The sequence below is a fragment of the Megascapheus bottae genome, chromosome 19 (genome assembly GCF_031878675.1).
Source record: "Megascapheus bottae isolate mThoBot1 chromosome 19, mThoBot2.hap1, whole genome shotgun sequence".
NCBI lineage: Eukaryota > Metazoa > Chordata > Mammalia > Rodentia > Geomyidae > Megascapheus > Megascapheus bottae.
Window position 1 is genome coordinate 19,780,905 of NC_143527.1, and position 23,778 is coordinate 19,804,682.

At 41.1% G+C, this 23,778-nt stretch overlaps 1 protein-coding gene across 3 annotated transcripts; it reads right to left on the reverse strand.

Moving 5' to 3' along the window:
- Positions 1–8,728: 8,728 nt before the first annotated feature.
- Haus1 (HAUS augmin like complex subunit 1) lies at positions 8,729–22,371 on the reverse strand. Of its 3 annotated transcripts, none has more exons than XM_090353168.1 (9): positions 22,292–22,371; positions 21,289–21,463; positions 17,245–17,380; positions 15,603–15,737; positions 13,543–13,666; positions 12,671–12,736; positions 11,712–11,783; positions 10,805–10,852; positions 8,729–8,946 (listed from the first exon to the last, which is right to left on the reverse strand). In XM_090353168.1, exons 1-9 carry the CDS (start codon positions 22,319–22,321, stop codon positions 8,896–8,898), a joined length of 837 nt encoding a protein of 278 aa, XP_090209294.1. In that variant the 5' UTR covers positions 22,322–22,371; the 3' UTR covers positions 8,729–8,895. The 3 variants fall into 3 exon arrangements, with proteins under 3 accessions (XP_090209294.1, XP_090209295.1, XP_090209296.1); XM_090353169.1 differs by lacking the exon at positions 22,292–22,371 and adding an exon at positions 21,889–21,937; XM_090353170.1 differs by lacking the exon at positions 15,603–15,737.
- Positions 22,372–23,778: the final 1,407 nt, after the last annotated feature.

The following is a 23,778-nucleotide window of genomic DNA, read 5'->3' on the forward strand; positions in this document are numbered from 1 at the left end:
AGGTTTTCCAAATGAATTCAGGTCAGATCAGGTTTTGCCAAATAAATTATGGAAACCCTCTTGGTTTTTAGAGCTTTGGAAATTCCAGTAGGGAACTGTGAACCTGTTGTAACTGATGCTCACTGAGTTGTTGGTTTTTGTTGTTGTTTGTGTCAGTCATGAGGCTTGCACTCTAGGCCTAGGTGCTGTCCCAGAGCTCTTAAGCTCAAGGCTACCACCCTACCCCTGGAACCACAGCAGCATTTCCTGTTTTCTAGTGGTTAATTGGAGATAAGAATCTCACGGACTTAAGTGCCTGGGCTGGCTTTGAACTGTGATCCTCAGATCTCAGCCTCCTGAGTAGCTAGGATTACAGGTGTGAGCAACCACGCTCAGCTTCACTGAGTTCTTAACATTCACACCTGCATTCTCTTAGTTGTGTAGAGGGATAGGATTTTTGAAATATTAACCAGTTTCCTCTCTTTGTCGTCTCATTCGGGTAGGCTCTGCATTCTTGGATGGGGGCTGGGGGCTGGGAGATCCCGAGTCTCCCTAGCTAAGACTTTGTCAAAGCTACTCAAGCCCTAGATTGATAGAATATGAGGCTCTGACAAAAATAGAAAGCAAAAACCAACCAGCCAGCAAAAAAAAAAAGAAAAAAGCTGAGAATAGACACAACAAAACCAAGAATGAAAGTGGTTCCCAGCTCCCACTATTAGCTATTGTTTAGTAAATGCTACTGACTCACTGTTCAGTGAGTTCTTTACTGGTCAGTGTAAGCTCTAGGTACCACTTCCCCCACAAAATGGGTTCCGGGAAGTGATTGCTTTGCGGACTATTCTGATCTAGGTCATCAGGGCTCCAATTAATTTTCATTACATCATCCTCCACTAGAGGAACCAGAGTATCACAGTAAATTGGTGCAATTCCAGGCTTGAGTCAAAAGAGCAGCTTGGGTGCTAGGCTTGTTTCTCTGCTGAAGTGAGTGCCCTGTTGGTTCACTAAATTGGCTTCAGACACCACCCACCCCTCCACCCCAAAGCATAGCTTTCAAAGACTGAGGCTTGTCCCTCTTCACGCTCCTTGGGAGTATTTTAAAAAGGTGTGACTGCCCTCTGGTGGCTAAAATTATGTGTTGATTTCAATGCCTTTCAAACATGATCTGAAGTGGGATAGGTTACTGAACTATATGAGCTGGAATAAAAAGCAAATTTCAGCCAGGTGTGTGTAGCCAGATTACATCTGTAACCTTAGCTATTCAGGAGGCTGAGATCTGAGGATCCTGGTTTGAAGCCAGCAGAGGCAGATAAACCATTAAAAAAAAAAGCTGGATATGGATTATATATAAATACTGTACATAGAAACTTTGCTCTTATAAACCCCAAATGGAAGCATCAAAATGTCCCTCAAGAGAATGTATAAATGAAACTAAGTAAAGCACCACTGCCATTTTGGACCTGATTTTCTTGTGGAGACTGATGTGTGAACTATATAGACTAGTTACTACTGCTACCCACAAGATGCTGGTAATATTCCCCTAGTTCTGACAATCCAACGGGTCTCCAGACATTGTCATATTTATTCTAGGAGGATTATGTTCCCTCCAAACTCCCTCTTTTAAGATCTACTACTCTAAGACACTAAAGATAAACTTCTGCTACATTGCAGACAAGTCTTCCTCTAATGTGGGTAAAAGAAGTTGAACACAAATACTGTGTGACTCCTTTTTTTTGCTTGATTGGTTTTGGAGGCAGATTCTCACTAAATAGCCAGGTTGGTCTGGATCTATGTAACTCAAGCTGCCCTCAAACTTGTGATCCACCTATCTTAGGCTCTCAAGTGCTAGATTACAGGCTTGCACCACCACACTCAGCTGGGCTTCATTTAAATAAACTAGCCTGCCAGGATATGGTAGCTTAGGCTTGTAATCCTAGCTACTCAGGAAGCTGAAATCTGAGAAATGAGGTTCAAAGTCAGCTGGGGAAGGAAAGTATTTGAGACTCTTATCTCCAATTAAAGCTAGAAGTAATTAAAGCTAGAAGTAGAGCTGTGGTTCCAGTGGTTAAGCATTAGTCTTGAATAAAAAAATTCAGGGATGAGGCCAGGAGTTTGGCCTAGTGGTAGAGTTCTTGCCTAGCATGCACGGATTTCTGGGTTCGATTCCTCAGTGCCACATACATAGAAAAAGCTGGAAGTGGTGCTGTGGCTCAAGTGGCTCTAGCTTTGAGAAAATCCAAGGTCAGTGCTGAGGCCCTGAGTTCAAGCCCCAGGACTGGCAAAATAAAAAAGGCAAGCTCAGGCATCAAAATGAGTTAACCTATGGGATAGAAGTTGGCACTTTTACTTTAATGCTTAGATTTATAAAGCTTATATAGTTTTTCTTTTCAGTGCTGAAGATTGAATCCAAGACATTGGGCAGCCTAAGCAAGGGTTCTACTTCATCCCTACCCCCCTCCTTTTTTATTTATGAGACAGGATCCAAATAGGTAGCCCAGACTGACTTCAACTTTTCCATCTTCCTGCTTCATCTTTATAATACAGTGTTAGGATTGTAGGCCTTTGCCACCATCTTGAGCTAAATTTTTATATCGGTTTGAATAACTGAAAAATATATAAGCAGATATTTTAACTAAAAGTAGTTTGCCATTTTTATTATTTATTTTGAGGCATATTAGGGATTGAACCCATGGCCTCATACATGCTAAATGCATGTTGTACCACTGAGCTACATGCCAGCATCCTGCTATATTTATTTTAAAAAGTTTGTTCTTAGGTTTGAGGACTCAAAATCTAAACAGGAGCCAAGTATGGGTAATACATACTTGTAATCAGGCTGGCTTTAAAACAACACACACACACACACACACACACACACACACACACACACACACACACACACACACACACACACACACAGAGATTAAGCCATTGAAGTTTAGCTGAAAGAAAATGATGCAGAGGAATGATGCTGGTAGGGATAATTAGAACTCAGGGTGTCAAACCTGATAGTAAGACATTTATGTAGTCACTTTTTAGGTCTTAGTGTTCCTGTATACAAGGCTAAAATTTAAACTAGATAGTCCCTGCCAGTCTGATAGTCTGTGACTTTATAAAACTGCTTCCTTGAGGCCGAGGGACAATTTTTACTTATTTCTATAACCACATTATCAAAGTCACAATGTTTAGTAATATTTAAGATTAACAAGTGAGGGAGTGAGCAGCAAACTCAGGGAAGCATAGTATCCATCTGGCACAGAGAGTTTACATGACATCTTTAGGGTCACATTGCTGGGTAGCATCAGAGCCAACTTCCATGCTCAGTGTCTGTAGCTCATGCTACAGAAAATCTGCATTCTGAGGAGGGGGAGGGAGCAAGTCCCCCTCCCAGCACTGTGGAGGCAGGCTGTCAGCCCACAACTACTGCTGCAGAATTTCAAGAAAACTGCACACGTGGGAGCTTGGCACTGCCAGATAAGCCTAAAAATACAGCCCTGCACAATGCGAGAGGAAGCAGGCTGAGATCAAAAGGACGTCTGTGCATCATGGCACTAAATAAAGCTCACAGATCGGTCTCTCTGGGTGGTGTCTCATCCAACCCACAACATCAGTAGTTCAGGCACAGGGCCACAGCCTGCCTGGTATGAGACATCTGTCACGTGCTTCTGTGACAATCCATAAGAAAAAGTTCCCCTAGCAACTAAACAGGATCCAAGGACATACACACGCAACCCTCAGTCCATTCTTAAAATAGCATCAGACAGATTTTCACAGAAAACATCATTTCATTCATGCTTACTTCTTCCCAATATTTAGCTTCATATGCTTCCCACAAAGCAAAAGCCTTCAAATTTAATGCTACTCTATGGTAACTCTAGCCTAGGTCAAGAGGTTGTGTGTGTGTGTGTTTTGTTTTGCTAGTCCTGGGGCTGAACTCAGTGCCTGGGCACTTGAGCTTTCTCAAGGCTAGTGCTTTACCACTGAGCCAAAGAATCACTTCTGGCTTTTACTGTGTTTGTGGTACGAAGGAATCAAACTAGGGCTTTGTGCATGCTAGGCAAACACTCTTACTGCTAAGCCATGCTCCCAGCTGAATTTAATATAGGTAAAAGTACATCTATTTCTATAGTACTGTTACTTCCAGAGGGCAGAACATTGGGGAAAAGGGCAGTAAGCCCCCAGGCCTGGCACTTTGATATTCAAGAGTTCCTGTCAGTTCCACTATCTTAAACTAGAGTTTAATCTGGTGAAGTTTCATAAATCTAGCAATAGATGCCTAATAAAACAGTAAAAACAAACCATATCACAGCTAGGGATATAGCTCAGTGGTAGAGAACTTGCCAAAGTTTTAGGTTCATAAACCCAATGCATTCGATTTAGTCTCTACCACCTAATGAAAAACAAAACTACCCAATAGTCTCCACAGCTGGCTAAGGACAGATGTAATCGCCAGGGGTGGTGGAGCATACTTATAATCCCAGCACACAGGAGAGGCTAAAGTAGAAGGATTTTGAGTTCAAACTTAGCCTAGGCTACAGTGAGACCCTGCTTCAAAGAACAAAACAGACAAAACTACACATGACAGACTCCTGAGCTGCAGAAATGTGTACAAAATATAATCATCAAGACCATTGGAGAAATTTGAGTATTGATGAGGTTAGTTAATAGTTTTCTCAATGCTAAATTTCCTAAACTTGATAATTTGCAATGCTTATGTAAGCTTATCTCTGTTCTTGTTTTTGTCAGCCCTAGGGCTTGAACTCAGGGCTTGGGCATTGACCTTGAGCTTTCTCAAAACTAGAGCTCTACCACTTGGGCCACAGCACCACTTCTAGCCTTCTCTGTGTATGTGGCAACCAAGAAATTGAACCCAGGGCTTCATGCATGCTAGGCAAGCACTCTTCCACTAGGCCAAACTCCCAGCCCCTCTCTGTTCTAAGATATATGAGTAAGTACTTATGAGGAAAGTGGTAGTTCTTTACAGTTAGCCATGAAATGACAAGGTTAGAAATGAAGACAAAATACAAACTTCCTCTCATACTATACCTTCTCCTACACATACAAATTAAGCAAGTGTGGGGGTTTGATATAGTTCACAGCAGAGTACTGCTTTGTATTTCAAAATTTATTGACGTTTGGGGGTTGGGAGTTTAAACCCAATGCCACCATCACAAAACAAAACAACAAAAACAAGCCTGCCAGTTCTGTCAATACTATGAACTAAACTACCTGCTCTGAGTTTTATTCCCTGTTTTTGAGTTTTTTGTCATGCTTATGGATTTCTTTCTATGTTTCCTGCTTGGAATTGGTTAAAATTCTTTAAACCTGTGTGGAATGGCATTGTGATGTTAGCCTGGGTAGAATGAACTGTAATGGAGACTTCTCTTTTTAGTGTATTTCCAGTTAGGGGGACACCAAACCAACAGTTTCCTGAGAGTTGAAGAGTAGGAGGGGAGGGGCTGACATTTGCAGCATACAAACACTTTCCCCCAGGTACTTGGATCATGCTATTGTAGAAGAGATTTTGCAAATACAATTAGCATTCCAAATCCAGTCAGCTTTTGGCTTGGTCAGTTTGATTTTTGCAGTCTGCTGATGGCTCAATTGGGGACAGACAGTCTAAAGTCTAATTTACCCATCTAACAAGGCCTTACACTGGTAGCCAATGTTGTGATACTGTTGTTTTTGTTACTACCGTATTGGGGACTAAATCCAAGGTCTCACATTTGCTAGGTAAGCAGTCTACCACTTGAACCAAGTTCCTAGCCTGGCTAGTTTCTTTTGAGGGGTTGGGGGGCAAGGCTCAGCTGAATTCTGCCTCTTCCCCAAGTACCTTCTTCTCCTTCACAAGACTCAGGTTTGGGCTGGGAGTTTGGCCTAGGGGTAGAGTGCTTGCCTAGCATGCACGAAGACCCAGGTTTGATTCCTTGGTACCACATACATAGAAAAAAGTCAGAAGTGGTGCTGAGGCTCAAGTGGTAGAGCTCTGGCCTTGAGAAAGTCCAAGGACAGTGCTCAGACCCTGAGCTCAAGCCAGGACTGGCAAAAATAAAAAAAAAAGACTCAGGTTTTTTTCTTTCTTTCTTTTTTCTTTTTTGTTAGTCGTAGGACTTGAACTCTAGACCTGGGCATTTTCCCTGAGCTTTTCATATCAAGCCCACTGCCCTACCCCTTGAACCACAGAGCCATTCCAGGTTTTCTAATGGTTAACTGGAGATAAAAGTTTCTTGGACTTTAGTGCCCAGGCTGGCTTTGAACCTTGATCCTCAGATCTCAGCCTCCTGAGTAGCTAGGATTACAGGCATAAGACATTGCGCCCGGTTTTGCGCAGATTTCCTTACAGGGTAGTCTCAGCATGCTAAAGAGCAGAGTCTAAGTTATAATGCTCTGGGCTGTTTTTATTCCTTTAGCTTGTCTCATTTGCTATCACCTCCCTGGCCTAAAGCACTACAATTAAGACCAACAATTAACTTGAAAAGAAGATTTGCAAATAAACCACAAATGGTTAATATTTAATAAGTTCCTATAAATTGTTAAGAACAAAACAGAACAAAAATATATTTGACAAAGAATATGTACAGTACCTAAAGGAACTACAAAATGTATTTTGGTTGGCCAATAGGAAAGGGAAGAAGAGACAAAATTAATTTCTTTTTAGAAGTTTAGTAATGAAACAGGAAAAAAAAGAAAAAAATTAATTGGTTGACACAAAACCAAATCGAGGTCAGGAGTTTGGTCTAGTGGTAGAGTACTTACCAAGCATGCACAGAGACCGGGGTTTGATTCCTCAGTACTACATGAAAAAGCTGGAAGTGGTACTGTGGCTTAAGTGGTAGATAGAGCTCTAGCCTTGAGAAAAGCAAAGGACAGTGCTCAGGCCCTGAATTCAAGTCCCAGGACTGGCAAAAAAAAAAAACAAAACACCAAACAAGAAACAAAAAACAAAATTTGAACACCAAAATATGAACAGAGTGAACAATCTCTTCCTCCCTCCCTGTAACAAATTTATCATTTAGATTTTGTCATGCAGGAATCTGCAGTTTTTAAAAATATTTAACTAATTCAATCATTTCACTTACAGTTCCTGAATTCTGGTTATATACTTCTGCCTCTAGGGTTATTTAAAAATCAAAATGTTGGGCCGGGAGTTTGGCCTAGCGGTAGAGTGCTTGCCTAGCATGCACGAAGACCTGGGTTCGATTCCTCGGTACCACATACCTAGAAAAAAGCCAGAAGTGGTGCTGAGGCTCAAGTGGTAGAGCTCTAGCCTTGAGAAAGTCCAAGGACAGTGCTCAGGCCCTGAGCTCAAGCCCAGGACTGGCAAAAAAAAAAAAAAAAATTAATGGGGCCAAGCAGAAGTGACTGGTGCCTATAATCCTAGCTACTCAGGAGGCTAAGATTTGAGAATCAAGGTTCAAAGCCAAGTCCAAGGCAGGAAAGTCCAAAAGACTCTTATCTCCAATTAAGCAACAAAAAAGGCTGAAGTAGGGCTGTGGCTCAAGTGGCAGAGCACTAGCCTTGAGCAAAAAAATCTCAGGGGCAGTGCTCAGATCCAAAGTTCAAGCCTAATAACTGGCACCAAAAATGAAGTGATTAAAAATTGTTAGCAAGGCACCAGTGGCTCACACCTGTAATCCTAGCAACACAGGAAGCAGAAATCTGAAAATTGTCGTTTGAAGCTAGCCTGGTCAGATAAATTCAAGACTCTATCTCCAATTAACTACCAAAAATCCAGAACTAGAGGTGTGACTCAAGTGGTAGAGTACCAGCCATGAGTAAAAGAGCTAAATGAGAGCATAAGGGCCTGAGTTCAAGCCCTAATATTGATGAAACACACACACAAAGCAAAACATTACAACTTCCCTATGATTTACTTTAGTACATTCATTTATTTATTTATTTATTTATTTATTTATTTATTTATTTATTTATTTATTTATTTATTTTGTGGGCCATGGGGCTTGAACTCTGGCCTGGGCGGTATCCCTGAGCTGTCTTCAGCTCAAGGCTACCAACCCACCCTTGAGCCAAGCCCTACTTCCCATTTTCTAGAGGTTAATTGGAGTCTCAAGTCCTTTTGTGCCCAGGCTGGCTTTGAACCTTGATCCTTAGATCTTAGCCTCATGAGTAGCTAGGATTATAGGCATGAGCCACAGAGCCTGACTCAAGTACATTTATTTTAAACTTTTATTTTGTATTTCTTTTTTGCTAGTAATGGAGGAGTTTGAACTCAGGGACCTCACAATCACGCTTGGCTGGCTGGTTAATGGCTGGAACTTTACCACTTGAGTTGCACCTTCAACTGGATTTTTGTTAGTTAATTATAGATGAAGTTTTGCACACTTTTCTAACCAGATGGGCTTTGAATTGCAATCTTTCAGGTCTCAGTCTGCAGAGTAGCTGGGATAATAAGCATGAGCCACTGCTACCTGCTTAGTACCTTTTTTCTATTTAATCTTTGTTCCTTAGGTTATCCTAACCTACACCTGAAGTATGGATCTAGCCACAATTTGTAGGATAATCTAGCTTTCTACTGCTGACTTAAAAGGTCATATTTTTTATAAACTAAATTCCTGCATATATTAACATTTGGAAGTAAGCAAGTGAACTGATCTGAAAGAACAGGAAACCCCTGGAGAAGTATAAAACCTTACTGCTGACAAAAGCACATCTGACAGCTTTCGTTAGGTCCACCTAAAAGAAAGAACCACTGAAGATTCTTAACTGCCAACCACACAAAAAACAAACGGAAAATGCTTTTTCATATATTTTGGTACAAAAATGCCAATACAGAACAAGAACTATCAAAGGATACCATGAAAGAACACAAGAATTACTATTAAGGAAAGCTAAAAGGGAAAATATTTTAAAGTCCTATTTGGTTTCCTCTGTTGGGAAAAGATGTCTATGTATTTCTAGTCACAATTCCATCATGTTTACTTTCTTTGTAAGTTCAGCTTCAATGGCATCCTGAAAGAAAAAAAAAAGCTATCACAATTCTATAAATATCTTAAATGAAAATGACATAGATGTTATAATTTCTAATAATATTTAAGATGAGAGAAGAAAAAACATTTAGAACAGATTTTATTTTATATATTCATTGACTTTTTTTGATACTGAGATCAAACTCATGGTCTTGCTAACCCTCTACCACTTGAGCCACAGCAGCCACTTCTGGCCTTTTCTGAGTAGTTTACTGGAGATGAAGTCTCAGAGATTTTACTGATCAGGCTGGCTTCAAACTGGGATCCTCAGATCTCATCTTCCTAAGTAGACAGGAGTCAGTCTCCTGAGTAACTAGAATTACAGGCATGAGCCACCAGTGCCCAGCTCAGCTCTTGGTTTCTTTCTTTCTTTCTTTTTTATTTTGGCCAGTCCTTGGGCTTGAACTCAGGGCCTGCACACTGTCCCTGGGATTTCTCAAGGCCAGAGCTCTACCACTTGAGCCACAGCACCACTTTTGGCTTTTTCTATGTATGTGGAACTAAGGAATTGAATCCAGCTCTTTGTGCATGCTAGGCAAGCACTCTACCACTAGGCCAAACTGCTGGCCCTAGCTCTTGGTTTCTTTAGGACACAAACAAACAAACAAGGTCTAGGCTGGCCTTCAACATAAAATCTTGCTACCTTAGCTAGTGTGTGTGTGTATGTTGAGACAGGATCTCACTGTGCAGTCCAAGCTGACCTGACTGGCCTTGAGCTGACAATCATTTTACTTCAGCCTTCCCAGTGCTGAGATCAAAGGCATGTATGAATCACACCTGGCATAAACCCAAAGGCTGTATACTCTTAAATTACTACACCTCATCATAGCTTAGAAAAGTCTTCCAATTTTAGCTTTATGTTTTTTGCTAATTCTTTATCTTTTTTTTTTTTTTTAAGCTGAGTCTTTCTGGAGTGGCCTTGAACTCATGCCCTTAATCTTTCTGCATTAGCCTGTAAGATAGGTAGACCTGAGTAGATGGGATTAGAAGCATGCGCCACCACAGGGAAATTTTTCCTTTTTGGCAGTACTTCAGATGAACCCAAGGCCCTGCATATGCTAGGCAAGTATTCTACCACTGACTCATAACTCTTACCCTACCTTTGATAATTGTTTAGCCTAAAATATTCTCATCTTTTAATCCCTCTTTTCTACTAGGGATACCTATGTAAAACACATATAATACTATTATGCACTTTTTGTTAAAAGACAAATATACACACAAATATACCAACAATATTACAAGATGTATGGGAATAGCAGAGCAACTGAGGGTCTGCACTTACTTCTAAGGATGAAGGAAAGATGAAAGGTGAAGGGGACTTTAGCTATATCAGCATTTATTTTTTATTTATTTATTTTTTTGTGGGTCATGTGGCTTGAACTCGGCCTGGGCACTGTCCCTGGGTTCTTCAGCTCAAGGCTACCTCCTTATCCTTGAACCAAGCCTCATTTCCTTTTTTCTAGAGGTTAATTAGAGATAAGAGTTTCAGGCCCTTTTTTACCCGGGCTGGCTTTGAATCTTGGTCCCCAGATCTCAGCCTCCAGAGTAGCTAAGATTACAGGAGTGAGCCACTGTACCCAGCTTATCAGCATTTATTGTATTGCTTTAAAAAAATTTGAAGAAAGGGGCTGGGAGTTTGGCCTGGTGGTAGAGTGCTTGCTTAGCATGCACAAAGACCCAGGTTTGATTCCTCGGTACCACATACATAGAAAAAAACCAGAAGTGGTGCTGTGTCTCAAGTGGTAGAGTTCTAGCCTTAAGAAAGCCCAAGGACAGTGCTCAGGCCCTGAACTCTGGAAAAAAAAAAAAACAACTGAAGAACAATGGGAATCTCTTACCAATTCTCTCTTTGCTTCTTCAATTTTCACTTGAGCAAGAGATGGATTCTTTTAAAGAAAAATAAAATAATGAAAGATTTGTAATGCTTCAAATCAGATACAAAGGGGGAAAATATCATGTCACAAAATATCCAATATGCATAAAATACTGAAGTTCTCTACTATTTTCTAATCTATCTCTATATATGTATATATACATAGCTAATAAGTATACATGTACACATATGTACATGTACACATGCACATGTGTATCTTATGTATGTATAGATCATACACATATACACATATGTGAGTACATATTATATGTGTACATATGTATACACATATGCATGTCTACATGTGTACCAATGCACACATGTACAGATACATGCGTTATGTGTGAACATTCACACATACACACATATATAACACACATTTTATATATATATATATGTGTGTGTGTGTATGTGTGTGTGTGTGTGTACATATATTAGGGGAGAAAGAGAGGGATCTCACTATGGAGCCCAGGCTAACCTCAAACTTGAGATCCTCCTACCTTAGATGCCCAAGTGCTAGGAATGCAGATTATACCACCACACCCTCCCACCATTAACTAAATTCTTAAACACAAACTCACTATTTTCATGACCATTAAGTGTCACTGGAGAAGGTTACAGGAAAAATGACTTAAAGAAAAACCCATGAGGGGCCGGGAGTTTGGCCTAGTGGTTAAAATGCTTGCCCAGCATGCATGAAGACCCCGGTTCGATTCCTTGGTACCACATACATAGAAAAAAGCCGGAAGTGGTGCTGAGGCTCAAGTGGTAGAGCTCTAGCCTTGAGAAAGTCCAAGGACAGTGCTCAGGCTCTGTGCTCAAGCCCAGGACTGGCAAAAAAAAAAAAAAGAAAAACCCATGAGGAAAATTACCGGCATTAAATCTAAATAGGACTCCAATTTTTTCTTCAAAGGTATAGTCTGTCGTTTCAATTCGGCAAGTTTCTGAAAGTAAAAAAGAAAAATAGTTATAGCATAGCAAACATTAACAATGCAATGAAATACATTTCTGAAATGAACTGCAAAGAAAGGGCTCAGTGGTAGAGTGCCCACATAGCAAGTTTAAGACTAAATTCAAATCCTATGACACACCCACAGGGGGGAAAAAAAGGAACCTCTACAAGATGATTAGCCATGAACAGATCAATGCCCCTATGGTAAAAACAGTGCCTGATGAAAACAACAAGTGCAAGCCACTTCTTTCCCTCCCTCTCTTCTTCCCTTCCTTTTTTTTTTTTTTTTTTTTATGCCAGTCCTGGGGCTTGAACTCAGGGCCTAGGCACTGTCTTTGGGCTTTCTCAAGCTAGAGCTCTACCACTTGCACCACAGCATCATTTCAGCTTTTTCTATGTATGTGGTAACAAGCAATCGAACTCTCGGCTTTGTGCATGCTAGGCAAGCACTCTTACCACTAGGCCATGCTCCGGGACTCAAGCATTTTCTTTCCCTAAGTGACTCATCCTCACTTTCCCTCCTACCATCTAAGGACATAGCAGAAGATCCTCCTAAATGTGACCCTTTAAGCTTAGACTTTCCAAACTCCAGAACCTTGAGCCAAATAATGCTTGTTTATAAATATCCAGCATGGTATGGGGCCGGGAGTTTGGCCTAGTGGTAGAGTGCTTGCCTAGCATGCATGAAGACTCCAGTTCGATTCCTCGGTACCACATACGTAGCAAAAAGCCAGAAGTGGTGCTGTGGCTCAAGTGGTAGAGTGCTAGCCTTGAGAAAATCCAGGGACAGTGTTCAAGCCCTGAGCCCAAGCCCAGGACTGGAAAAAAAAAAAAATATCCAGCATGGTATTCTGTTACAACAGTAGAAAGTAGACTCACCTCTGATAGAGTTACTAAGGACTGATGAGACAGAGAAGCATCCATGCCTCTAGCTGACAGTTGCTCCTATAATAAAAAAAAAAAAAAAAAAAGAGCTTCAGTTAAAAATGTTATTTTGAGGCTGGGAGTTTGGCCTAGTGGTAGAGTGCTTGCCTAGCATGCAATTCCTTGGTACCACATACATAGAAAAAAGCCAGAAATGGTGCTGAGGCTCAAGTGGTAGAGCTCTAGCCTTGAGAAAGTCCAAGGACAGTGCTCCAGCCCTGAGCTCAAGCCCGGGAGTGGCCAAAAAAAAAAAAAATGTCATTTTGAAAGTGACAATCATGGAATATTTTAAACATATATCATAGTAAAGAGGAGCTTAAAAATCACAGAAGATGGGGGGGTGGGGGGAGGGTAATGGGGACCAAGACATGAGAAAGGGTATCAATGTATGTGAATTAATACACCTTCTATCTGGCAAATATCATGTAACCCTTTTATTAATTACAATAAAAATATTTTTTAAAAAAATCACTGAAGAAATCTATGTTCTTTTCTATCACAGGATCTCACTCCCTAGAGTTCAAGGTCCAGGTTAGTCTTGAATTTTAGATCCTCCTACCTCCAATGCTCAACTACTGAGGTTAAAAGTATGCATCACAAGTAAATCCATTTTAGACACACATGTTATATAGCAAGATGGGCTTAGAATGTAAGAGCCTGAATTTCAGAGCCTAAATACCTAAATCTGAATCTGGGTGTTATACTAAATAGTCATATACCTTTTGGTAAATTACCTATCTTCTGGCAGTTTTCTCACTCTGAAAAAGGGACAAATAATAGTGTCTACTTGTGAGGATAGCTGGTTATATTCTGTCCTTCATACACACCTCTGCAGCTTTGATTCCAGATCTGAACTCCTCTGCCTTTGCTTTTAGGAAATCCATGTTCTGAAGACGATTGTCAACTTTGGCCCTTTCAGTAGACAGATGCAGCTCTGCCTTCTTGAGATCCCTTTGAAAAGTAAAATTAAAAGTTTTTCTTCCTTTTTCCTCCTCAGTTAAGGGAGTATTAAAAAGGAGAGAAAAAAAAAACCCACTAACTTTTACCTTCAACACTCACTTAGCCAATAATACACCTGTTTTTCTTTTTTGTTTTTGGTGGGTCATGGGGCTTGAACTTGGCCTGGGCCTGGGCCTGGGCACTGTCCCTGAGCCCTTCAGCTCAACACTACCACCCTACCCTTGAACCAAGCCTCACTTTGGTCTTCTGGAGGTTAATTGGAGATAAGAGTCTCAGGTCTTTTTGTGCCCAGGCTGGCTCTGAACCTTGATGCTCAGATCTCAGCCTTCTGAGTAGCTAGGATTACCGGTGTGAGCCACCACGTCTGGCAATACACCTGTTTTTCTACCATGAATTTTATATCCTAGACTACATATGTGATTTTCCAGGTCATCTTCCCTCTATGTTGCCACCTACAATTTTTCTCAAGGAACTGGCCTCTTTACTAAATGTGACATAACACCATGCCTGGCAAACACATTTTCAATGCTCACTTATCCATCACATTTACATAATTTCCACACATAGACCCTAACCTCTGGGGGGGGAAAAAAAGGACTAAGATTAACAGAGCTAGAGTAAGAAAGCACGACAAAATGTGACTCTAGAATGTGTGGTAGATATGTTTCAAACCATCATACATTTTGAAAATTATAAAAACTTGTTATTTATTTTTTAAAAAAACCATAAAGGCAATAAATTACATAAAGTGGTAAAAAAAATGTACACCCAAGTACCCACTACCTGTACTCAAGTCATTCTCTACTTGAGTTTTTTTTGGGGGAAGGGGGTGAGAATAGGATGACTTCAGTGCCTCACAGTCACTGCGCTTCCTTACTTAGCTAGGGCTCTACCATTTGAGACACACTCCTAGCTCACAATTTTATTTATTGTTCACAACTTTTATTAAAGTTTCATTGACCCCATTTCCTAATATGTGTGTGTGTGTGTGTGTGTGTGTGTGTGTGTGTGTGTGTGTTGTTGTTGTTGTTGTTGGAAGTTATTTTTTGCCAGTCATGGGACTTGAACTCAGGGTCTGGGCACTGTCCATGGACCTTCTTAAGGCTATAGCTCTACCACTTGAGCCACAGCACCACTTCTGGCTTTTTCTGTGTATGTGGTATTGGAAAATTGAACCCAGGGCTTTGTGCATGCTAGACAAGCATTCTATCACTAGCGTATGCTCCCAATCCCCTCTCTAATGTGTGTTAAAAAAAAAAAAATCCCACCTAGGAATTGACACTGTGACTCAAAAGGAAAGGTGGTAGCTTACCTTGAGCTGAAGAGCTCAGAGACAGTGCCCAGGCCCAGAGTTCAAGCCACATGACTGACAAAAACAAAAAAACCTACCATCCAAAAAAACAACCTTTTGTTAGCCCCCCCCCCTTTTTTTTTTCTGGTCCTGAGGCTTGAACTCTGAGCCTGGACTCTGTTTCTGAACTCATTTTACTCAATGCTAGCACTCTACCACTTAAGCAATAGCGCCACTTCTGGCTTTTTCTTTTTGTCAGTTGTGGGGCTTGAACTTGGTCTGGGCATTGTCCCTGAGCTCTTCAACTCAAGGCTACTGCCCTACCCTTGAGCCAAGCCCCACTTCCCCATTTTCTAGAGGTTAATTGGAAATAAAGAGTCTCAGGTTGTTTTGTGCTAGGGCTGGCTTTGAACCTTATTCCTCAGGACCTCAGCCTCCTGAGTAGCTAGGATTCCAGATGTGAGCCACCATGCCTGGCTATAGTCTTTATAATCAAAATCACCAACACTTTCTTTTTGTTATTTTCCCCAGTGATACTATGGTTTAAACTCAAGGCCTTGAGCTTGCTTACTAGGAAGATGTTCTCCTACTTGAGCTATTCCCAAGCCCCAAATTGTCAGCTTTCAACTCACTTACTCTTGTAGACATTTTTCTAATACTAAAGTTGCAGTCAGATTTTTTTCAAGTTTTCCTAATTCAAGCTTGATTTCTTCATTTTTGGATTTGGTACGAGAAAAATCAGAGGTCACATCATTTACTGCAGGGATAAAACTAAAAGAAGACTCTGGTTACATGAGTTAAGGACAGTAAGTATAGTTACTTATCATTTCTAAAAAATGATATTATCTTTATGTAAATTCTTTTATAATTATGCTGCTTCAAATACTTATACATTGTCTCTGTGTATATATGTGTGTGTGCTGGTCTCTGAACTTTTTTTGAGGCTAGCACTCCACCACTCGAGCCACAGCTCTATTTCTGGCTTTTTTTTTTTTTTTGTATTTAACTGAAGATAATTTCTCAGGCTGGCTTCAAACCACAATCCTCACATTTCAGTTTCCTGAGTAGCTAGAATTACAGGTGTGAGCCTCTGGCACCCAGCTACCTGTCATTTATAATTTATTTTTTGCCAGTCCTGAGTCTTGAACTCAGGGCCTGAGCACTGTCCTTGGGCTTTCTCAAGGCTAGAGCTCTATCACTTGAGCCACAGCACTGCTTCCAGCTTTTTTCTATGTATGTGGTACTGAGGAATTGAACCCAGGTTTCATTCATGCTATGCAAGCACTCTACCACTAGGCCAAACTCCCTGCTCCCATTTATACATTTTTTTATATGCTTCCCCATTGCCTAGAATGTATTTCTTTTTTTTTTTTTTAAATAGGGCTTTATTTTTGTTTTTTCCTTTTGAGATGGGATCTTCATATGTTGCCCTGACGGATCTCAAACTCTTTTTTTTGCCAGTCCTGGGCTTTTTTCTATATATGTGGTACCAAGGAATCGAACCTGGGTCTTCGTGCATGCTAGGCAAGCACTTTAACCACCAGGCCAAACTTCCGGCCCATTTAAATGTTTCTGTAATGTTACAACCTGTCTCACTATTGTTTCACATGGCTTCATTGTGAGAAGAGATTATAGGTGAAGATAGTTGCTATCTATTTATCTCTATTTCCCAATATTTACACTGCGCTTAGAATTGGTATTTGGTGTCTGCTGGAGGACTAAAGTCTATATTGTATAGCTTGTAGGTTCTTATATCCAAAATACCACTCTTGAAGCTTACTAATAAATTCCAAACCTTTAGTCTGGAAATTAAGTATAACAGCTGTGTAGTTCTGATTATAATAAATTGTAGTAGTCGTCCTAGTTAATGTATGACCAATAACAATTCTGGACTCAGATTGGGTTAGAACCTCAATTCTGCCACTTACTAGTTTGGAGACTTATTTAACCAACCCTCTGGAGCCATGCCATTTACACAGGTTAAATATCTATCACAAAGAAGGAAGGTCACTAACCTTCTATACTTAATTCATTCCAAATACACACAAGAACAACCATCATAACCAAGTCCTGAAAAAAACACTATAGAGTTAAACAATATCAAATTTATCTGAATTAATCTTACTCACTAGCAAAAGAGTTAATTAAAACTTGGTGTTTTGGATTGTTAATTTTCTATACAGAATTACTTTGAGAACTAACAAGTTTTCAGGTTACAGGATAAGACCTTAAAGTACACTCGTTTATGAGACAGAAATCAAACTGTTACAATAATTACCTTGCCAGTGAGGTATCCTTTGTTTCAAGAGCCAAAGCACTGTCAACCAAAGCATTCAGATACCTGGAACCAGTGCTAGATAGACTGGCAGGAGAAAAATTCACACTCTCCATGAGAAAGTCTTGAAGATGCTTGGCTGAAAAAACAAAAGGATTTCATAGGGACCAAGATGTGTTTTATCTTTATTGGGGTACAATCCAAGTCATACAATTTACTCAAATAAGTTATACAATTCAGTGGCTCTTTAGAATATTCACAGTTGCATATTCATCAATACAATCTATGCCAAATTATTCTCATTATTCCCAAAAGTGCCACATCCCTTAGTGGTCACTTTCAAATCTCTCAACACATGAAACCATAACAATCCTGCTTCTGTCTCTACTTGCCTACTTTGGACATTTCATGTAAACTATATCATATAACATGTGGTCCTTGGTGACTGCCGTCTTCCAACTACCATAACGGTTTCAAGGCTCATTCAAGCTGTAGCATGTATCAGGGCATTAATCCTTTACAAGCCTTTTTAAAGACTATTGTGTAGATCTATTTTCTATCCATCCATTTATCTACTGGGAGACAACTTGAGTTTTCATCTCACATGCTGAATCTTGTGAAAATTGGTGTTTAAATATTCATGTATATTTTGATATGAGCATATATATTCATATCTCTTGGTATACCTTGGAGTAGAATGGCCAATCATATGATAACTCGATGTTTAACTAATACTTTCCAAACTCTTCAATTTTACATTCTTAACATCAGTACTATTGAGTACTAATCTCTTTCCTTGTTTCTCACATGTTACTGTCTTTTTGCTTATAGCAAAAAGCATTGTGGTTTTGATTTGCAGTTTCCTGATAACTAATGATGTTATGCTTAGTTGTTTGTTTCTTTCTTTCTTTCTTTCTTTCTTTTTTTTGCCAGTCCTGGGGTTGAGCTCAGAACCTGAGTACTGTCCTTGAACTTTCTCAAGGCTAGAACTCTACCACTTGAGTCTTAGCACCATTTCCTGCCTTTTTCTATGTATGTGGTACTGAGGAATCGAACCCAGATCTTCGTGCATGCTAGGCAAGCACTCTACCACTAGGCCAAACTCCCAGCCCTTGTTTCCTTTTTAAACTGGGTTTGTTTTTTTTTTAATTAAGTCTTAAGAATTCTTTGTTTTGTAGATGTCATTGATCAAATAGGTAATTTGCAAATATTTTCCTCCACATTTTATGGACTCTCTTTTATTTATTTACCTCATTTATGACAAACTCTTGCTAGATAGCCCAGGCTGGTCTCAAACTTATGATTCTATTGTTTCTACTTTCTGAGTGCTGGGATTACAAGTGTGTGTACTACCATCTCAGGTTCCCCAAAGTTCTAAATTGGATGATGTCCCAGTTATCTAATTATTATTTTGTTGCTGTGTTCTTGGTATTGCATTAAGAAATCCCTGCCAAATGCAAGGTCACAGGATATATACCTATACCAAGAATATATATGTAACTCTTTGGCAGTCCTGGGGCTTGTCAGGACCCGGGTATTCTCTGAGTATCTTTGTGCTAAAGGCTAGAGCTCTACCGCTTCCACCTTTTTCTGTTTTTATGTGGCACTGTGGAATTGAACTCAGGGCTTCATGTATGCTAGGCAAACACTCTTCTACAACTAAGCCACATTCCCAGCCTCAGTTAATTCTTACATATTCTGTGAAGTAGGATGATCCAACTTCTTTCTTGGGTGTGTATAGCTAGTTGTCCTAACACAATTTGTTGAAAGACTATCTTTTCTGGAATTGACTAGAAGGTCACTTCCAGTATGAAGTATGACCTGCTGCTGAACTGCCTTTCAAAAAAGTGTGAAAATTATGGAGAAAACAAAAAACAAAAACCAAAAAACCCACCATTTAAAGGCTCTGGAAATTGTGCAAAAGGCAAACGGCAAATGAATCTATTTAAGAAAATCTAGGACAATTCAGTATGGAAGGTAAGTGTTTGGGGTATTTCAAACCAACACTACTCCCTCCTTTTGCCTTTCACTAGTGAAAGAGAATCTGACTACAATGGAGAAATAAATACATGGGAAATTTTTTTTTTGTCAGTCGTGGGATTTGAACTCTGGGCCTGGGTGCTGTCCCTGAGCATTTCAGCTCAAGGCTACCACCCTACCCCTTGAGCCACAGCGCCACTTCTGGTTTTCTGGTGGTTAACTGGAGATAAGAGTCTCAGGACTTCAGTACCTGAGCAGGCTTTAAACTGGGATCCTCAGATCTCAGCCTCTTGAGGAGCTAGGATTACAGGCATGAGCCACTGCGTCTGACTACATGGGAGATTTTTGAGATAATGCAATTTATCTGTGGGAGTTGGTCTAGACTGTTGAAACAGCACACTAAGTCTATTTTACTATATGTTAATTTAAAACATAAAACTGGGAAAATACATATACAATAGAATTTATACTATGCTAAATACATAACTATATATGTATATATAACACACACACATATATATGTATAACACACATATGTAACAAACTTCACTGACCTGGTTAAATATAGGGCAAATGTAGATCTCATTTCCTCTCCCTTTGTTACAATTTCACATCTAAAAAGACTTTTGCCAAATGCCAGTGGGTCACACTTGTAATTCTAAGTATCTGGGAGGCTGAGATTAGAAGTGTAGCTTAGGCCAATCGAACAGTAAAGTTTGAAAGACCCCTGTTTAACCAGTTTAAAAAGAGGGGTAACATACATCGTCATCCTATCTATGTGGCTAGTTGAGATTGAGATGATGGAGGCTCAAGGCCTCCATTAGGAGGCAGGAAGTTTGAGAAGTTCCATCTTAACAAACCTGGGGTATTGTGACATAAGCCTATCATCCCAGCAACCATAATGGCAAAAAAGGCATAGAGGTATAGGTCAGCAACAAGTATGTAACCTGAAGTTCAAATTCCTAAATAAATAAATAAATAAACTTTGTTTTCAATCTTTAGTAGTATTATAAAATAACAGGTGAAACTAAGTGCTGGTTGCTCAGGCCTACAATCCTAGCTACTAAGGAGGGAGACATCTGAGGATCCAGGTTCAAAGCCAGCCCTGGCAGAAAAGTACATGAGACTTTTATCTCTTAATTAACCACCAGAAAACTGGAAGTGGCACTATGGCTCAAAGTGGTAGAATACTAACCCGGAGCAAAAACAGATCAGGGACAGTTCCCAGGCCCCAAGTTCAAGGTTCACAATAGAAAATCAATCAATCAATAGGTGACTTGAACTAACATTTTCATACGACAGAAGGAAATTTCAATGAAATTCCCTGATTTATTCAAGTTAAATACTTGATAGTTACCATATCCTGAAAGTTCCTTGTGACAACAGCATGGAAAAGACTAAACAAAAATTTAAAATAAGCCAGGTGGCTCACACCTGTAATCCTAGCTACTCTAGAGGCTGAGATCTGAGTCTTGTGGTTCAAAGCCAGCTATGGCACTAAAAAATCAGTGAGACTCATCTCCAAATAACCATCAGAAAACAGGAAGTGGTACATGCTGTGGCTCAAGGGGTAGAGTGCTAGCACAGAGTTCAAGTCCCATTACCAACAACAACAAAAAATTTAAATAAAAGCAACTTAGGCTAGTAAGCTTAGGCATTTTTTTTTTTTTTGGTCAGTCCTGGGGCTCAAAATCAAGCCCTAAGCACTGTCCTCGGGCTTTCTCAAGCTTAGCCTTTGTCATTTAAGCCACAGCATCACTTTTGGCCTTTTCTATGTATGTGGTACCCAGAAATTGAACCCCGGTCTTTGTGCATGCTAGGCAAGCACTCTACCACTAGGCCAAACTCCCGGCCTAAGTTTAGGCTTTTTATCTTTTACTCTTCTCTATTTTGATATCAAAGTGCCAATAAAGTGTATTATAATGAAATATAGGATTTGGAAAGTAGTAATATGACAGACTTGGAGTCTGGGTAAAATGAGTAGTATATACTCTTGTAAGCTTTGGTATAATAAAAGTTGATTATTTTAATTTTTTATTTCATCTAAACTTCTAGACTTACTCTCACCTTCTGATTCATATTCAGTTGCTTTCTGTTTCAAGTCCTCTATTACCAGATGGGCATCCCTGTCCCGGATCTTGTTACGTTTGGAAAGGTGGTACAAAATCTCTGTGGTCCTTGGGTTCACTTCATACTGCGGTATGGGATGATCTCCAAATACTTTTTTCAACCACGCTGCAACCTAGCCATTCAAAGAAAGGCAACTATTATAGCATAACAGCACGATTAGAATCTGTCTCAATTAGAATATGTGCTCAAAAGCAAGTTAAATAGTTTCTACGGCAAGTGCAGCCTTCCTCTTCACATCTGGTAATATGTCTGTGGGTGGCACTTGATGATGAGCACCGGTGGTTCACACCTGTAGTCCTTAATACTCAGATGGCTGAAATCTGAGGATGGTGGTTCAAAGCCAACCTGGACAGTCAAGTCCTTGACACTCTTATTTCCAAAAAAAAAAAAAAAAGTGGTAGAGCACCTGTCTCGAGTACAAAAGCTCAGGGACAGCACTCAAGCCCTGAAATCAAACCCCAGGACTGGCACATACACATCCACAAAAAAGAAAACATAATGAAAAAAATGGCAAAAAAAAAAAAAAGTCAAAATTACCGGAGAACCACGCATTGTTTCCAAAGGCCGCCAGCTCGGGATATCTGGCAACGCTTTTGCACAATGGGCGCCTAGGATAGCTCGATTACATGGGCAGGGTTAGAAAAACCTCCCGGAGTGGGATGCGGCTTCCGAGAGAAGATTCTGGCAGGAAGCAGCCGCGAGCGGCGGCGGGGCACGGCGGGAAGGGGGGTCGGAGTCCGCGGGCCCCGCGCCCGGGTTCTGACTCCTTGGCTGGGACGGGAAGGAAAACGCCCTTTCCCCACCGCGGGTTCGAGGGCTCTCGAGAGAGAACTGAGAGGGATTCCTCGAGTAGGGAAGGGTGGAAACACTCGGCGTGCACGGGAGATCCGCTGGCGGCGCCGTCTCCACACGCCCGCCAAGCCCGCTCCCGCCCCATCACCTGCGCTTCCTTCTCTCCCCGCGCCTCCATCGCGGCCGCTCCCGCCACTCCACGCACGACGCCTCGCGGGAGGAGCGGCCGGCGCGCTCGGAGAGCCCGCCCACCACACGCCGCTGGCCACGCCCCCCGCCGGGCCCCGGATCTGGGAACTGCGGCTTTGGACACACCCTGGGTGAGGCTGATCCGGACTGAGTCGACACGGATGAAAGAACCTGCGTGTTCCGTCCCAGCTTTTTGCGCCCCCCTGAGGGCGTGATGTTTTAAGTGAGAAGAATGGCTGCTGCCAACAGCTTCTCTTTTTTGTTTTTATTTATTTTTTTGGCCAGTCCTGGGGCTTGCACGCAGGGGCCTGGGCACTGTCCCTGAGCTTCTCTAGATCAAGGCTGGCACTCTACCACTCAGGTTCTACTTCTGCCTTTGGAGGTGGGGGTCATCCATTGGAGGAAGGAGTCCCAGGAACTGGCTTCAAACCTCGGCCCTCAAGTCTCAGCCTCCTGTGTGGTTAGGATTACAGGTGGGAACCACCTGCCCTCACCTTCCCTCCACTGAGGGGCCATTTTCTTTTTGTTGTTGTTGTTTTGTCGGTCATGAGTCTTGAGAACTCCGGTACCTAAGTTCTTCAGCTCAAGCCTAGCGTTCTGCCAGGGGAGCCACAGCACCACTTCCGGCTTTAGGGTGGCTAAAGGGAGCTAAGAGTCCCATGGACTTTCGTGCCCAGGCTGGCTGGGAATCGCCATCTCAGCCTCCTGAGTAGCTGAGATTACAGGTGTGAGCCACCGGTGCCTGGCTTAAGAGAATGTTTTAAAGTAGTTAATAGCTATCCGCTGATGCTGTCACAGCTGCTCAGTCATTCTTCCGTTTCTTGCCTTCCCTAGATTCTCTCTTCCCTCTACAACGGAGTATATAACAATTACAAGGTTCTTTTTGGGGGAGTGGTAGGGGTCATGGGGCTTTAACTCCGGGTTTGGGCGCTGTCCCTGAGCTCTTCAGCTCTTCAGCTACCGCCCCGTCCTCTGAGCCACCACTTTACAAAATTCTTATGTTTACACAGCAATATTTAATTTTCTATACTTTTTTTTTCTTTTCTTGTGTCAGTCCTGAGACTTGAACTTTAGACCTAGATACTATCTCTCAGCTTTTTTCCACTTGAGACACAGCTCCACTTCTGGCTTTTTGTTGCTCAGCTTTGTCTGCCAGAGCTGGCTTTGAAACCTGATACTTTAATCCTCAGATCTCAGCCTCCTGAAGTAGTTAGAATTAACAGACTTGAGCCACAAGCGTACCCAGCTTTCCATACATTTTCATGGTTTCTAAAATACTCTGTAAAAGATGGGCAAGTGGTAGGGCACTAGTCTTGAACAAAAAGAGCTCAGGGATAGTGCCCAGGCCCTGAGGTCAAGCCCCACACCAAAACAAAACAAAAAAACCTCTGTAAAAGAGCCAGACACATTATTTTATCTATTTTCATGTTAATGCATATGCATATG

What these genes read in the sequence shown, in the direction of transcription:
- Haus1 (XM_090353168.1), bottom strand. Translation starts at nt 22,321, where the DNA reads ATGGAGGCGCGGGGAGAGAAGGAAGCGCAG. An exon ending in AACTGAATATGAATCAGAAG is followed by an intron (nt 17,381 to 21,288) that starts GTGAGAGTAAGT and finishes TTGTTTTTTCAG; the next exon opens with CCAAGCATCTTCAAGACTTT. An exon ending in AAGAAGCAAAGAGAGAATTG is followed by an intron (nt 8,947 to 10,804) that starts GTAAGAGATTCC and finishes TTTTTCTTTCAG; the next exon opens with GATGCCATTGAAGCTGAACT.